The sequence below is a fragment of the Lepidochelys kempii genome, chromosome 15, assembly GCF_965140285.1.
Source record: "Lepidochelys kempii isolate rLepKem1 chromosome 15, rLepKem1.hap1, whole genome shotgun sequence".
Classification (NCBI taxonomy): domain Eukaryota; kingdom Metazoa; phylum Chordata; order Testudines; family Cheloniidae; genus Lepidochelys; species Lepidochelys kempii.
In genome coordinates this window covers 27,336,394-27,353,873 of record NC_136394.1, presented here as the reverse complement: position 1 = coordinate 27,353,873, position 17,480 = coordinate 27,336,394, and the positions used below count along the sequence as shown (strand labels likewise).

General features: G+C 39.5%; 1 protein-coding gene across 1 annotated transcript in view; it reads left to right on the top strand.

Annotated features, from left to right (window-relative positions):
- PPP1CC (protein phosphatase 1 catalytic subunit gamma) overlaps positions 1-16,029 on the top strand; it is a 32,038-nt gene extending 16,009 nt beyond the window's left edge. Inside the window, exons 2-7 of the mRNA XM_073312763.2 lie at positions 3,990-4,121; positions 5,456-5,686; positions 10,280-10,384; positions 12,106-12,329; positions 12,658-12,792; positions 13,392-16,029. Coding sequence (XP_073168864.1) covers positions 3,990-4,121; positions 5,456-5,686; positions 10,280-10,384; positions 12,106-12,329; positions 12,658-12,792; positions 13,392-13,481 — 917 coding nt within the window. The 3' untranslated portion in view covers positions 13,482-16,029. The remainder of the gene's footprint in view (positions 1-3,989; positions 4,122-5,455; positions 5,687-10,279; positions 10,385-12,105; positions 12,330-12,657; positions 12,793-13,391) is intronic.
- Positions 16,030-17,480: the final 1,451 nt, after the last annotated feature.

Genomic DNA, 17,480 nt, shown 5'->3' with positions numbered 1-17,480 from the left:
TAACACTACATAATCACACCAGTTTCAATTATTTTTGGTAATTTATTTCAAAATACCTGTCAGCAAGTATTCCTGTAACAATACAGACAACAAAAAAGATTCAGGAAATGTTTTTTGACAAATAAATTCCTTACTAGGCATACAGAACTCTGAGTAATAATTTATTTAAACTATAATATAGAACCGTTTTCCACACACCCCTCAGAAGCAGTATAAAGGCTTGGACAGGTCACTGGCAATACCAGGAGGTCCCTGGTATACGTTTCCCCCTCACCTGTCGTTTCGCGTATCCATCGCTCATCAATAGGGGAACGTGTTCGGATTCAGTCAGTCCTGATCCGCATATCTGTCGCTTCACCTTTTGCATGGCTTTTCTTTGGGTGCTTCCCGCAGCGTTCAGGTGATGTTGGGAAAGGAAGGGGGAAGAGCGAGTACGGGGTGTGCTTGGAGGAGGAGGCGGGGCAGGCCATTCTTTCTTATGGAGAAAAATTTTCTGGTATCCTTCTTTTTGGCGTCAGTCACCCTTTTCAGGAATGCAACCCTGACGTACACCGGGGACCCCTGTAAAGAGAAATTCACGGAAGCCTATGACCTGTCCATGACTTTTACTAAAAATATCCATGATAAAACGGGAAGGGGCAGGGTAGCTGGGAGCTCTGGGGCCCCCACCACCTGTGGGGACTCAGCGCTTCAGGCTCCCCCTGCCCTGTGGCGGCAGCAGGGGAGCTGCCAGGGTATCTCACAGCTCCCCGCCACTGTGGGAGGCCCTGGGACCCTGTAGCTCTCAACCACTGGGGCTGAAGTCACGGAGGAAGTCATGGATTCTGTGACTTGCTTGACCTCTGACAAAATTGAAGCCTTAATTATGGGCTGTAGTTCCATGCCTCATATGAGTTTGTGTCAAGTGGTAGGTGACAGCTAGGGGTGTGCTGTCCAAGTGGGTTTTATTTCTGTAGTGAAGCAGGTTCTCTTGGGATATTTGGGTGGCCCGTTCCATGATGTGATCTACTTCTCTTGTGGAGTGTCCTTGTTTTGAAGTAAGGTAGGTGGGGTGTGTGTGTGTGTTACGGTTTTTATCCCAGACTTACTCCTCCAATCATACTCTGTTATCTGAGTGTCTGGCTATAGATTTCTTAAGACTTAGTGTTTAGGTAGTTACTGGATCTCTGAAGGTATATGTGGTGATCCTTGGCAGTCCAAAATATAATAGATTAAAAACACGTTTCCCCAACCTGAAGAAGAGTTCTGTATAAACTCAAAAGCTTGTCTCAGACAGAAGTTGGTCCAATGAAAGATATTACCTCATCCGCCCTATGTGTCTAATATCGGGGACTGACAGAGCTACAACATCGCTGCATACAATATTACAGATAGTGAAGCATGCATTCCTTGAGTGGTGGTGATGTTACACCTTTGACCTGCAATTAATTTGCATATAGTTAACACACTTCGTAATTTGAACTGAAGTTCAATTTCAAAACTTCAAAAAACTAGATTTGTGAGTCTGCAGCCTTGTCTACACTAGGAAAAAATAGTACCTGTGACATCAACTGACACTACTAATCCACAAGTGTAGGCAAGCCTCATATGCTGGAACTGTGTCTATGCTATTGGCTAGGTCATTGCTACTACCATTGCAACTTTACCTGGTATGACAGCATTATATACAACTTGGGCCATTTGCCAGCTGATGTATTTTTCTGCAGACTGTCAGAGCTACTAGCTACTTCCTTCTCTATGTAATGGATGTAGATAACTCTCTCGGTGCGCCTCTGATTGCTCAGAAACACCACTGAGATATAGTGTGTGTGATCAAAGATGCTCTCATAGGAGAGCAGCATTTGAAGACTACTAGAGCTGCCTTCACAACTCAGAATTGTAATTGGTCTTTGACATCAATTACTAAAAACCCACTTCTCTATGGCCACGCTGCAGCCCAGGTGAAGATCCTCTTTTATTCAAACTCTCTCCTTGCGCAGATACAAATTTGTATCCGTGGATATAAATCAGTATCCATGGAACTGCAGCAGTGAAAGGAGCAGAATGTGGGGCCAGTGCCCTGTACTGTCAGCTCCTCCAGTGTGACTCTAACGCCCCCAACCTCGCCCATTGGGGCAGGCACCAGGCCCACCGGCAGCTGTTACTGGTCTCACCTTTCTGTCCAAGCAGTGCGCACACCCCCCAGATGGGACATGCAGACAACTGTGTGGAAGGGATAGCGGCAGGGCTGGGGGTGGTTCAGCCATGCTGGAGGAGCTGCTGGCATGGGGTGCTGGCTTCTGGGAGTGGTGGCCCCATGTTCTGTTCCTTTCACCGTGAGTCTTGCGGTTCCGCGGATATAAATTTTTATATGTGCAGGGCTGTAATTATAGTTGGCAAGTTAGGTCTTTGAGCTCCCACCACTACCATTCTAGCCAATGATGATAGCTTTTAATTTACTGAAGTTGGGGCTTTAATCCATGAAGTTCAGACCTCTTTGATCTTGATTATGTTTGGGGGTTGATCCCAACAGTTTTCACTAGTTCAGCTGAACTAAGGGAGCAATAATATAGACAAGTTCTGCTGGCTTCTCATATTTTAGCTAAACCTGCTGACTAAAATGGTGATTAAAAATTTAGAAACCACCTGAGCTTTATCAACACTATGGAGCTGGCTTGAATGGTGGATGGGATTTTTGTGAACTTTTCTTGTGAAGACACTGCCTTGGATACTGCCACTGTTAGATTTAAGGTATTAAAATCCCCAGGACACGCTGGACTGCCATTTGAGATCTGGAGGGATGGGCCTGTAATGAGTCAACTGTTGAGGTAAAACACTTTGCCTAAGAGGGACATTTACAACACACACCCTTTTTTTCCTATTTAATAGGGCAAGGAGGAGACAAATATTGTCTCCACTCTGCTGTTACTGCACAGGGCATATCCCTAGCAGGAGCGATCTTACTATCATAGTGTCATTTTAATGCTCATTTGCAAAGAGCCCCGGGAGGCAAAAGAGGGGAGAGAGATGAGATCAGTAAAACTGAGGGGAAAGCTGCACTGGTAGCATGCTAACTCAGAACAGAGTTGGGGTTTTTACTGTCAATTTAGCAAAGGTTGGAGACAATTTAAAGAAAAACAAAAAACCTCTTAACACCCTTCAAAAACTGAAGTACTGGTATTATTGACAGACTTGGGAGGGAACCAGTTGTGGGGATGCAGAAATGTTGGGGTACAAGGGCTGAGGAGAATATTGATGATACCAACAGTTAGTAACAGAATGGGTAGAGGATGGGGAAAAGCAGGAAAAGAACTGAGGCTGGGATATGTGGGGCGGTGGTAAGAAACAAGATAGTGAGAAACCCAAATCCAAAAGGGCTAGGGTGAAAGCTAGGAAAAACAATGGTGCGTTGTATTTTTTGTTGTTTTTTGTGTTACAGTGAGGATCTTAAGAGTTTCTCTTGCTATCAGTCGGGTAGCCCAAAAGCTCAAATGGAAAGTCTAGAAGATCTGCTGTCTAAAAGAGTAGAGTAGATTCCCTCTCAAATTAAATTCAATTCAATTCTTTGTAATCTTGAACCAGTCTTGTTCAGAATGAAACTACGGCTTTGCAAAGTGATCATCAAAATTTGGTAGCCAGAATGCTTGGGGACGGGCACACTGGGGGAACGCAGAGCTCTCCCTGCAGCATAGACTTCAAAGGCTTCAGTCCTGCTGGGCTGGGCTCTCTGCTCTGGGCATTGTGACATGCTGCACGGAGTCACAGTGCTACTCAGGTTTGGCCCAGCCACACGTTTCATAATGACAGGGCTGTCTGGGCCAAATTTGAGTGAGTGGTGCTACAGTCCCATAAACCTAGTCACAATGCCACTCTCACAGATTTGGCCTGGATGGCTCCCTCCTCAGGGGGACAAGACTAAACTTGAGCAGCACTGCAACCTTGGAGGTTGGGGGCAGGTTGGCACTTAACAAGTCATTTGATTCATTTAACCAGTTTTTAACTTCCCACAGTGAGGGGTTCAAAACCAGGTAAAAACGTCCAACTTCAAGAGAATGAAATTAGAGGACTGTGCTTGAAATCCAGAGAAATCTTTCTCAGTCAGCCTATTCTACTAGAACTTGAAGCCCCACTTAAAATATGTGGTAAGTATTGTGACTTACTGTGTATTGGTCAGTTGACACTTGACTTTCAGTGAACAGGCGTTAACTTGGAAATATCTTTGCAGAAATATTTTGTTTCTTACATATCTATCAATAGGTGTCTTAAATGTAACTAAAATAGAACTAATGTAAAACGTCAATTGTAATCAGCTGATTTAAACAAAAGGCTGTATGTAGCATAAGGGCATAAACAAACCAATGTCCAGTTAATCTAAAGAATAGTAATGAAGAGGATAGCAAATACAGAAGTAAAAAAGTGGGGGATGAGGAGCTGAAACCCCAATGACAAAGATAAGTTGGCTGAAACTAGACTACCAAAAAAGGATGGATGGGCTACTTCCGGGCGGGGGGAGTCCCAGAACAGAAGATCTTGTATGAAGCAAGCCCTGCCCTTAGCACAGTCCTGAGTGAATCTAGGGATAGAACAGAGACCCACAGTAGTACTAGGCAAGGTATTTGGGGCATAGATTCCTAGCCTGTCTAATTTATATTGTGATGAAAGGCAAAATGGAAACCACTCCAGTAAGAATACGTAACTCTTTTAAATAGTTCTTAAATTAGGTCGTTTTATTAAATCCTTTTCTAAGACTAAAGATCACCTCAATTTAGAGTAATTTGTTCATTATATCTTATAACTGCACAGCTGGTTTAAAGTCTAGTAGTCTTTATAAGTATGATTGCTATGCATGCTCTGTTTTTAAAAAAAGAAATCTAAACCAGAAGTGAAAGTAGCATTCACTTTCAAGCCAACTTTGCAGCTAGGATTTAAATAATCTTGTTACTTTCTTAACACATCCATAAATGGTACTCAAGATTTATATCTGGGAGAGATCTTCTAATTCTTACATATGCAGCATTCTGAAATGAAAAGCTGCAGATGGATGCCATCTGGAGGCATTAAGACCAAAATAATGGGTCTTGATCATAGAATCTTTTCTCAAGCAAAGATTGGAGTCGAATGGGAGTTTACCTGAGTAAAGACTACAGGATTGGGCTCAAAGAGCTTTAACTTTTGGATTGAGGTATTAAAAAAATATGTATGAATATTCTTAGATAGCAATTCTTTGGTCATTCAGCACAACGTACTGGGTTATGTAACTTCAGTGACTCTGTATACTGCTGAATGTGCATAATTTTCATACTATGACTAGAGACAATTTGATTCTTCAGACATCTATGATGGGCAGCATGTAGCTTTACATGAGATATCAGAAATAGATGCAACTTTTCTCAAGTTTTATTTGGCTAGTAAGTCAGTCAGCAATTGAAGTGAAGTTCTCGCTTATGTACCACTTATGAATGCCTTTGTTTTTAAGGTGACATCCATGGACAATACTATGACTTACTTCGACTCTTTGAATATGGAGGTTTTCCACCAGAAAGCAACTATCTATTTCTTGGTGACTATGTTGATAGAGGAAAACAGTCTTTAGAAACAATTTGTCTCTTATTGGCCTACAAAATCAAATATCCTGAGAATTTTTTCCTTCTTAGAGGGAACCATGAATGTGCCAGCATTAATAGAATTTATGGATTTTATGATGAATGTAAGTAACATTTGTTTTTTGGTGGAAGGGAGAGGAGGGTTGTTATACACTTAATTATGCCAGCTTACAAAAATTCTCTCCTGGTCTCTGGTTTTATTTGAACTGTGTACTAACTTACAGCTTCTCTCTTGCATAGCTCAGATGGCCTCTTGGCTTGTTTTAGCAGGTGAAATTTGTACCCTCAAATGATCCAATTATGGTCTGATCAGCAAAATAGAAACTACTGCTTAGAATGACTGGTATAATTTTATTCCTGTTTAGTCACTGCTGTGATTAACAGCTCTAACTGCTGTACACTGTTAAAGTTCAAATTGTAAGCCTATCCAATCTTGTATAAGATCGAAATTCTAAATTGGAGTACAAAAATATTTACCTTTTCTCTGAAGTATAAAACTTGTATGTATAATTACATTGTAAATCCTTTAGAGAATAAATGGTCCTTTATCCTATACCCCACTTACCAGATAATAAATACAAGATTTGACTTTTTACAAAACTGTTTACATTAGAAATAGCTGGTCCTTACTTTCCCTTTTCAGGAGGACCTGAATGGTGACATAGCATGAGGATGTAATGTGAACTAACCAGGATGGATTGATTTAAATTAAAGCAGTTTAAATCAACAAGCAAGAAACATTGATTTAAATCAGTCTATTTTAATCATGTTTGCATTTGTACTTTCTTTAGGAAAATAACTAAAAAGGTGTTGTTTTTTTCCCCTTTGGGAACCATTTGTAACTACATATAGCCTTTACACTAAATTTGATGCTTTCTTTCATGAACCAGTAGGGTACACTATATCTATACAAATGTATTTAAGTAATGATATAACTTAACATACATGGTGATGGTACTGCCCACCTAATAACTTTTGGCGCCCCCCCCCCCTTGCTCCAGAGACACTTTTATTATTTATCTACAGTGGAATAGCATGACTGAGGGAGCCATATATCAGAATATCTCATAGTTCACTGGTTAAAGAATTTTCCTGAGAGGTGGGAGACCCCTGTTCAAATCTTCTATGTCCTGACAGAATGGGGGAATTGAATCTGGGTTTTCCACAACCCAGGCAAGTGCTCTAACTACTTAGCTAAAACCTACAAGGTAGGTGCCACCTCAGTTGGCTGGATTTTCTCCTCCATCATTTGGATTTTGAATAAGTCACAATCCTGTAAACAGCATTTGAGCATGCCTACCAGATTGGGCCGTATACACGACTTAGGTGGCCAGATACCTGGTTCATAAATCACTCTGGGGATATGGCAGGAGATAAGACTCCAGACACCTAGAACGAGGCAGGAGTGTACATTCCCAGAGGCAGAAATAGTAAACTCCTAGGGAACTCTTACAGCAAAAACATAAGAGCCAAATGAATGTAGGCACCTACAGGGTTCAGCCAGCAGAAGTTTTGTGGATTGCAGTGGAGCTAAAACATACTGGATCCAATCCTATCCTATGTTTTTCAAGATTCAACCTAGTAGATCTCATCCTCACGCCTATTTTTTTCATAGATTGGAAGACCAAAACAAGCTTCCCTGCTTTTTCAACTTCCAGTTGATTCTTAATTTCAAATGAACTAGTAATAAAACTCAATTAGCAGAATAAACTGAAATGAAGGGAAAAATCTCTCTGCACCTGTAGAAGTGGCTACTGCTGTCCAAAAGCTGGTTTAGCACTTCAGCAATATCTGGTTCCAGTTGCTTAGGCAGTGACTTCCACCACTTTAGTAGTTTGACTTTCTTTAAAAGTTGGCAACAAATATGTTGTACTATTTAATATTTTTTTGTATTTAATTTAAATGATTTTAATTGTAATTTTAGGGGTTTTAAATAAACTTGTATTTAATTCAAATAAGTCCACTTTTTTAAAGTTATCAGCTTTTATCCACCCTCTGCTGCCCCCACTCTTTAGAGGAGACAGAGAGGCAGCTCAGATTACAGGGTTGACATGTTTCATCTCTTCCAAACATAAAGTTAAGGTCTTCCAACAAAGAGAAGACAGTAAAGACGTGATATATTTCAAATATTGTATATATTTTGGGGGCAGGAGGAGAACTGAAGCTATCTTTGTGCATCCAAATGGAACAGTAAATACTAAAATTGACTTCGGCTTGCAGTTTTACTTCTAAACTAAAATTGTAACTGGCATTCTTGTCTCTTGGTAAAAACAATCTTGCTGACAAGTGACTCTTATTTATGGTTTTGATTCCACTTCACTACTGGCTTATTAAAAGAAAACTCTTAAGATTTAATTATTCATAGTTTGGCAATGGAATGAGGAATCTTTCATGTCTTGTTCAGATCCATCAGACTGGTAAATTTGATCTTGGTGGTCTTAGTATAAATGTATCCACATCATTCAGTTGCTACTGTGGATGACAGAAGAGGGGCCAAGGAGTGAATGGTTAATGAAGACTGAATTACCTTCTAATACAATAGAGTGTGCTGAATTCCTATTACCCCTATTGTGACTGTGGCGCATAGACCTTCTGGTCCTCTAAACATTGGTGAACCTAATCCTTTACGAAGAGGACTTAAGTCTTCATAGTCAATTTGGCAACCAGCAATAATACTCTTTAAAAGAATGTTCATGTAAACTATATGAAAGCAGGATAGAAACTGACATGCAGTAGCCCACTGTGATGCGCTTGTTGCTTTAATGTTATTTTTCAAATACATGATCAGTAATTATACAACCTTTCAAATGGAATTGATTAAATTAATGCTGCTTTCCTAGTTATTGTGCCTTGTGACCTTAACTGTTGGCTGTGTGTGGACTAAAAGCATGCATAAAGACAGTTTTTTTTCATATGTGCTGTCCACAATATACACATTTGATTTTTAAAGTGCTGTGCTATTTCAAAATATAAACTTTGCTTGGAAAATATTACCTTTTTAAGTTTTAAAATCCCTTAGCCCTTTTTATACTATGGGGAGAATAAGGATACGAATTGTGCAGAAAACTAAGACAGCTTTTTGTTTTGCCAAATTTTATAAAGCTGGCTTCATAACTCATGACTCTTCATTATTAAAACACTTTCATAGTCAAAAGAACACTCTACTTTTGATACAGTTGAGGGTTACTGGTGTCCTCTGAACTCTGAAAAAGATACTTTAGGTTTACATACCAAAATGTTAGTGAAGCTCTAGTACCTTGTCCTATATTATCTTGTGCTGCGATCTAATTTGATATTGCATGCTGAGCAGTTTGGACTGTATATGTGTGGATGGAAGACCTCAAAGGAAAACCAAGGTCCTCCATGAAATCACATTTGCTGATTCAATAGGTGGCCCTTGTCCCTGAGTGTTGGTGTGAACCCATTATTCCACCATGGTGTTGAGGGTAGCTTTTGGTAAACTCTGAGCCACGTACAGTGTTGCTATGTACTGTTATCACTTGCCACTGGGAGAAAGTGTTGATTCCTATATTAATTAGGCTCTTTTAGGACAAAGACTACATAAGTATACAGTGTAAATCTTAACATAATTCCATACACAAGTTGCCCAACTTTAGGGGGGGGTCAGTAAGCAAAATACACTCTCTGAATACGTTTGGTCTATGCTAAGAATGTCTCTAAACAAGTGCTCAGTTAATCATAACTTCAGTGTGCTTAAAGTTACGTTTAAAAGCCTTCTGGGGTGAAATTAAAAGTGAAGTTATCCAGCCTGTTAGGATTTTTTTTTTAAAGAGTTGAATGAAAATAGGGGGAGAACATGTAAAATACAGTAGACTTCATATGGGAGTGGGGGTCTCTTGCAACTTTATCTCACATCGATTCATCCAGAACATTCTTTGGATGAATTAATGAGGCTTCTAAATCTTCTACATATTCACTGTTGAACACCACAGATTAGTCATAGATGTCTTTATATAAAACAGCATGCACCTCTTGTGCTGCTTAGGATAACTTTTATAAAGACATAACTTTTTTTTTAATATGCTTAAATTTTAGGTCCAGGTTTTCTGCTAAGCTTAGTTTCAACTGGATACAGTTGAGTAGAGTCTGGGTATTAGGGAGACAGTTACACTCCCTGATTCTCTGACTGGTTTTATATCTGCTACAGTACCTGCTAAGTTAAGATTCGCCTCAAGGCTGCTCTGAACACTAGTCAACAGTGGCTTCCAAGGGACAGTCTTTTAGTTACGTATTTCCAGAGTGCAGCATGCTCCCAAAATGCCCCTATACTGGGGCTGCGTGGGTCGGGGGGGATAGGAGTTGGTTGAACTGTCTGTGCCTGTTTGAGAAGGTATGAGCAATGCAATGGAAGTAGAACAAGCCAGAGAACCTGGCCCTAACTTGTAAAAGGTCAGTCTCATTCTACACATGGAAACTCCTATGACTCCAAAAGAAACTTTTAAGAGCCACTTGGCTTTTCTGAATTGGCTACAGTCTGAGACTCATTCAGACCTTTTTTTCATCAGCAGTAGAATGCATTGCATCTAGGAGGAGCTGATCGTGTGTGTGCGCTCGCACTTCATTTCTACACTGTGGCAAAGTTAAGACAGCAATGGTAGTATTGTAACATTGTTGGATCCTTTCTAGTTCTCATTTGGAGACCATATGTGTTTTTTTTCTCTAAAACTGCTTTGTAGGTAAAAGAAGATATAACATTAAGCTGTGGAAAACTTTTACAGACTGTTTTAACTGTTTACCAATTGCAGCCATTGTGGATGAAAAAATATTCTGCTGTCATGGAGGTATGTGGTGTTTCTCTAGTGGTTAGTCAAGTGATTGCTAATCCCTTACCTCTAGGTGTGCTAGTTCCATGTTTGTGTTTATGCATTTTCCATAGTTGGAAAATGACTCCCTGTTGGCTTAATCCTCGTTGCTGAAGTTCTGGAACACCTGTTCTCCCGGGGGGAATATGGGAGGCTCAATTCATGCACTGAGCTGGATATTGAAGGTTGAGGTTGAGGTTGAGCTGGATATTGAAGGGTAAGTTAAATAAACCAACCCTAAATGGGTTGTCAAACTCTGGAACTTGCTGCATATATTTTTAGACATTGAAATAATTGAGCAAGTAGTTTAGTACCATTTGGGATATATGGCTGGCTGCTTTTCCTGTTCCATAGATGTTCATCTGCACTCACATCTCCTTTCAAATAGAGAATCTATGCAATTTGCCAAATAGATGGCCTCAGAGACTTACATAGGTTCTAAAAAGAAGAATAAATTCCAAGGACCTCCCCAGGACATGCCAGGGGGTTAGCCTATGCCTAAAAGTCAGTCTTATCCTTTTTGAATTGTACTTAGGTTAGGTTTTTTAACAGCTGTTTATACCACTTCAGTAACTGAATGGGTCTAATGTATAACACAGTCCAAGTGTCACAGCAGTGACATGTGGCTTATTGCAACTCTTGGTATTGGTCTATAATTTGTAACAATTATAGCTTAGCTAGACACTAGGTGAAAAATAGTATGAATATTCCTCAGTGTTACAGTAACTTAATATCTCCCCATCTTAGTATTTCATGTTACTATTCCTGAACAATGAGACAAGTACAGTATTCTTTCTGTTTAAATATCTTTCCGTTTGTGTCTTAAAGGCACACTTTGTAGGTGTTCACAAATATTAAGCAGTGAGAATGATGTATTGCAGTTCTGTAAAATGCAGAAGTGACCTTTCTCATCCTTCTACCTAAATTTGTGAACTTCCACAATAGGCCACTGTTTCTGCTAAATCGTAAAACTGTGAAGACAAGTCACTAATACCTCTTTGTGGCATGATGTGGCCCTTCAGAGTACCATCCACTTGGTTCCTTCCTGATTCTTCTATAATTCATTTATAGCCTGGGGTATTTAAAGTAATGTCCCCCTAGTTGGAGTCTTAATTTGTTAAGTTGTTATACAATAGTGTCTTAGCCCTTCAGATCCAACCTGTCCCACTTGAGGCTTTCAGTTCATGCTTGTAGGCCACTCAGTTCCTTCCCCTTAATTAAGGGGTTTTAACCCTCCTTGTTGAGCTGTGCTATATTTCAGCAGCAGTCAGGCTTCTCCTCACCAGGCTTTTTCCCCTCTTCTTTTTCTCTTTTCCCTTCTCCACCCCCCCCCCCCCCCCCACTCCCCCAACAGTTGGGCTTTATCATGTTCAAGAGGTCCTGTATACTACCTGGCCCTCAATTTGCTAGCTTGCATGCCACTCCTATGCACTTTTTTCCTTTATGGGGCTATGTCATGGAATAGGGTTGGCCGGCCGTGGGCCCCACTGCTTCTTGATGGTGAGAGACCACCCTGTTACAGAAAGCTTTTAAAGTTGAATAAAAATAAAACTTTATGAATACTAATCACCACCAGCAAATCAACAGGGTGGACTTTAAGGCTTTTTGTGTCTTAATAGATGAGTCAAAATGTTTGTTAATGTGTGGAACATACTTTGAGTAAAACATTAACCATTTATACATCTTTAAACTCCTAACAGGCCTGTCGCCAGACCTTCAGTCAATGGAACAGATTCGGCGAATTATGCGTCCCACTGATGTACCAGATCAGGGTCTTCTTTGCGATCTGTTATGGTCCGACCCTGACAAAGACGTCTTAGGATGGGGTGAAAACGACAGAGGAGTGTCCTTCACATTTGGTGCTGAAGTGGTTGCAAAGTTTCTCCATAAACATGATTTGGATCTTATATGTAGAGCTCATCAGGTATTTTAACTTTTTTACAAGTACAATCCATGGTCCGGACCTTCCAGTGGGATCCTAGTGCCTCAGCAGAGTCCAATTAACTTCATTGCTAATAGATCACACTGCAGGATTGGGCCCTGTATCCATTCCTAATTGTTTTGATCTACTTAGTTTAGAATGTCTGTTGTCTAGGCTTAAATGGCTCTTCTACAGCTGTCTGTGCTAGACAGTCATACTATCTCACAGCTGTATGTGGGCTAACACAGAAGCATGTCATTTGAGAAATACTGTTATATGACTGTGTAGTAAGAAACTGTTCCACTCTAATAGAGCTATTTGTCTATTAAAGGTGGTTGAAGATGGGTATGAGTTCTTTGCAAAAAGGCAATTGGTAACTCTATTTTCTGCTCCAAATTACTGTGGAGAATTTGACAATGCTGGTGCCATGATGAGTGTGGATGAAACTCTCATGTGTTCTTTTCAGGTACAGTATTTTAAGATTTTGATTTTTAACAAATTTGCTCTTTAAAAAAAACCAACATACTATTGTAGAAATAAGAAAAGGAGTACTTGTGGCACCTTAGCTTATGCTCAAATAAATTGGTTAGTCTCTAAGGTGCCACAAGTACTCCTTTTCTTTTTGTGAATACAGACTAACACGGCTGCTACTCTGAACTCTATTGTAGAAATAGTTCTCACTGCAAATAGACTTTTACAAATGTGAAAGGTGGCTGGAAAGGCTCCATTCAGTTCAGTCACTCATTCTCTCCTCAGAAAGGATCTAGGTTGCTGTCCACGTTGGCATAAAGTAGAGCACACTTCTCGCCATGAATTAGATTTTCCAACTGAAGTCTTGTCTGTTTTTCTGAATCTTACTGTCATGTGATTCCAGATTGTCTGGTCTAGTACTAGCATAACTGTTGGGTGGGCAGGGATCACACTACTCCTACCATTGAGCATGCAGAGCTGCTGGCTGACTTTACTCATCATGGTCACCTGTAGGATGTTTTTTACAAGCAAATTAGCAGATTGGCTTATTTGCTGGCTAAATCACCATAGTAAATGACTGAATTGTCTTTTCAGATTTTGAAACCTGCAGAGAAAAAGAAGCCTAATGCTAGCAGACCTGTAACGCCACCAAGGGGTATGATCACAAAACAAGCGAAGAAATAGTAAATTTGGTACTGCCTAGTTGGGACTTGTATTATAGTATATAACCTCCATTTTTAAAACTGTAACGTGTACTGTTCAGCTTGCTCAAAATAGATAAACGTGTTTGTGGTTTTTCATTTTGATTTAATGAATGGCATTTGCTGGTTGTAACAGCAAATGAAAGACTTTTCTCCCTTCCCAAGAAGAGTTTTTAAAACTTCCCTTATGTCGGTGTTACAGCTGTACAGTCCACAGCATCTTATCCTGTCATTATGGGTAATTGTACAACTGACTTTTTTGAATCTGTACAATGAGTAGTGTAAATGCTTGTTTTCTTCTTTAGGAACTAAAGAGGGCACTAGTGTGCTGTGAGATTAGAAATTTGTTACTGTCAGAAGTTATACTGTTTATACAAACCACTGTGAACTTTTTTTACTTTAAAAATTTGTTTTAAAGGGATTGCTTTTCTTTTAATGTCTTGTCATGTACACATTAGTTTTATTGCTGTCAACATAAGAAATAACCCTCAACCTGACCAGCATCACTGGTATGATGTATATTTAATTAAAGCACACTTCCCCTCTCATATGCTTTAAATGAAAATTAAAGCCATTATTTTAAATGTTTGTGTCTCTTTCCTGAAGCCAAAGTTTCTGTTTAAAAAGCTGTATCTACACAACCCATCAAGATGAGTTGGCAGGGCTTTACATTCAAGCCTTTCCCTTGGAGATAAAAAGGAAGTTTTGACTTTAAATACCAAGTTGTAATGCTGTAATGTTTGTGCTATTAAAGGTAAAAGTAAACAATGTTTTGTACAATTTCAATATTCTGTTGAGTGAACCTTCTTACAGTTGCAGTTGTCCTGTGGCAGCCAGTTCCAGAAAGCAGTAACTTGTGGAAATGGTTCTAGATCTGCCTGAGAATTTGTCCATATCTGGCCTAAAGACTTGCTTCTGCAAAGAAGTCTAGAAAATAACTTGATAAGCCAACCAAGCTCAGGAGTTATTTCTGTTCACCAGTTTATACAAATCTAAGTCTCTTGTTTTTAAAAACAAAACTGTTAATCTTTTTTTGAACAGATGACAGTGTACAATACCATGTAGTGAAAATAATTCACTTATTAAACAAAGAAATTGTTAAATCTTCTCAGTGTCTATTTATCAGCACAATACACACCTGAATTGTCAGAAGATTTGACCAAATTAGATGAATATATTGATCTGGAAATGCACAAACTCATCTTGGAATTATGTCGGTGCTTCACACACTTGAGGTATGCTTCTAAAGGGAAGGTCTTGATATAGATCCATTATGCTTGCCTGTAAAACTTGAGTGCCTCCCCATTAAAAGTGAGATGGGAGAGTTGTGCTGTCAGACTAACTTGCTAGAGACACTCCTGTAGATCCAGTATAGTATACAAGTAAATTTAAGTTCTAAATTTGTCACTGAAAATACAGCAGCTTAAATATTTGTCTTCCATATATCAAGATAGCTGGAACACAACTCCTAGACAGTTTTGTTCGCTTTCTGCTGGAATGGGGAAAGAATGTGCTGTAAGATCTTCCTGCAGCCTTGAACTGTGCTATTTTGCTTTCCCCTCAAAATTCAGACTCTTTGATACTCCTCCCCTAATTTCACCTTTGCAACCCAAAACTTGGCCTCATATCTTCAGTAGGCTTTACTAGTATAATGGTACTTCCCTCTCACATTATACTGCTACTAAATGGAATGTAAGTTAATATTTAAAGCCAAAAGCTTTAAATGATAGTAAGTTCCTGGTGATTAAGTTCCCAGATAAGAATGCTAATGGAGAAAATACTACACATTTTTTCTGAAAGACCTTGCAAAGTAGTATTTTAAAAGTAGAATGAAGTAGTTTGTCCAGCCTTCTTTCAAACAGCTTTGTCAGGAAGAACTCTTATCTCATATCTAAGTATATGGTTATCTGACTGTAATTACAGAACAAGTCTTCATCACTGTGAATGTTAGATTAATAGATTTTAAGGACAGAAGGAACCATTAAATCATCAGTCTGACTCTTTTGTATAACACAGGCTAAAGAATTTCATTGTTACTTCAATATGAAAGGAATTATATGAGGGGGTTGGCTGTGATAGCAGGGGACTGGACTCAGGTAGGACTGAAGGGATCATTGAGCCCAATATGCTTTGCTCAAATGCAAGTTATCTCTGAGAGTCCTCTAATCTTGATTTGAAGACTACAACAGATTGAGCATCCACCACTTTCTTGGTGGCTTGTTCCAATAGCTAATCACCCTAGCTGTTAGCAATAAGGCAAAACATTTTAACTTTAATTTGTCTGGTTGTAACTTCTAGCCATTGGCTCTTGTTCTACCTTACAGATAGATTAAAAATCCATTTAGTACAGTGGTTCTTAACCTTTGCTGCAGCCTGCACCCCTTTGGTTCTCAAAATATGTTTTTGCACCCCTTATAAAAAATCATTTGAAGTAGGTCAGTTCTTTAAACCTAGATATATTTTGTTTGTGTATTACAGTAATTGTTTAAAAATGTATAATATTAATAAATACATAGGTTTGATGAAACAAAGTAGTTGTACTTAATTTGTGTTTTCCATGATTTACCTTCTAAAAAAAACTTGGCATGTCTCACACCCCCAGAAAGAACATCTTGCACCCCAAGTTAAGAACCACTGCTTTAGTACCAGATACCGTCTCCATATGAAGGGGAACAAGAAGCAGTAGTGAGGATTTTTTTTTCCCTGATCAACCTTGTATAAGAGAACTTGTAGCAAGACACAGTTCTTATGCCATGCCCATCATGGTAAGTATCTGCATCTACTGAGGCTCATCTCTTCTCCCTGTTATGCCCTTCAGCACTATTTGTTTTACACCCATCTAATGGGATAAAGTGTTAATACTGAAGTAATATGGTGAGCACTAACTAGCTAAAACAGTTAAAATATAGTCTTAAATATTGCATGTCCTTGTTACTTAGACGTGAATTCGTCTCTTACTAGAGCAGATGGGAACCAGGAATGGAGGCTTCTCGCCTGCTTGCTCCTGTCTTTGTGTTAAGTGGCCCCACAGTGCCCTATTTATCAGACACAGCCTTACAACATCACAGATGGGAACCATTTGCCTGATCAGAGTTCCTCCAGTAGAGTTGGGTCATATAGCTCTGGGTTAATGCAAGTCAGAATGGAGATTTGATTAGGAAGATCTCAGTGAAGTTTCTGTCATACCACGTGTTTTAACCTTGTAATATTTACAGTTTATTTTCTACTCGCATTGAATAGGGGAGTAGAAAATCCATTTGTCTCTTTGGACAAAATTACACGTCTGGTTGATAGAGGTAGTTACATTGTTGTATACATGGACTTCTTGAAGGCCTGTGGCAGCACTGGTAGGACTGCTACAAGAAGATTTCAAGAAGAACCTGGAAATAGTGGAGAAAGTTCAAAGGAGGATAACAAATGTTATCCAAGACCTGGAAAACAAGTGTTAGAATGTGAGGCTTAAGGAGCTCAATTTATGCAGCTTACCAAAGAGAATAAGAGGTGGCTTGATAAAAGTATATACGAGACGCGCGTGCGCACACACGCGCGATATCTAATAGTGGGAAGCTCTTAACTCATATTGACAGACATAACCAGGTTCACTGGCTGGGACTTGAAGTTAGACCAGTTCAGCCTTGACATAAGACTATGTCCTAGCAGTGAGGATAATTAAACATGGGAATATCTTACAGCAGAGGTAGAGTTGTCACCATCACAGGGAGTTCTTAAAATTAGATACTTTTCTACAGCTTGTGTGCGCAGAGGCTTGGGCTGGTCCTGGGTGTCCTTTCAGGCTGTGAAGTCCTTTCCTTCATGGCCCATGGGGAGAACAGGATTGCCTACATTGCCCTCGGTACACTTACAACACTGGCAACTCTGCATTGACCATCACTATAATCAAAACTTAAGCTTCACCTGGTCACCTGCAGCAGTCTTGAAAGATTTTTATTTTTTATGCATAATTGGCAATATGTATCCAGGG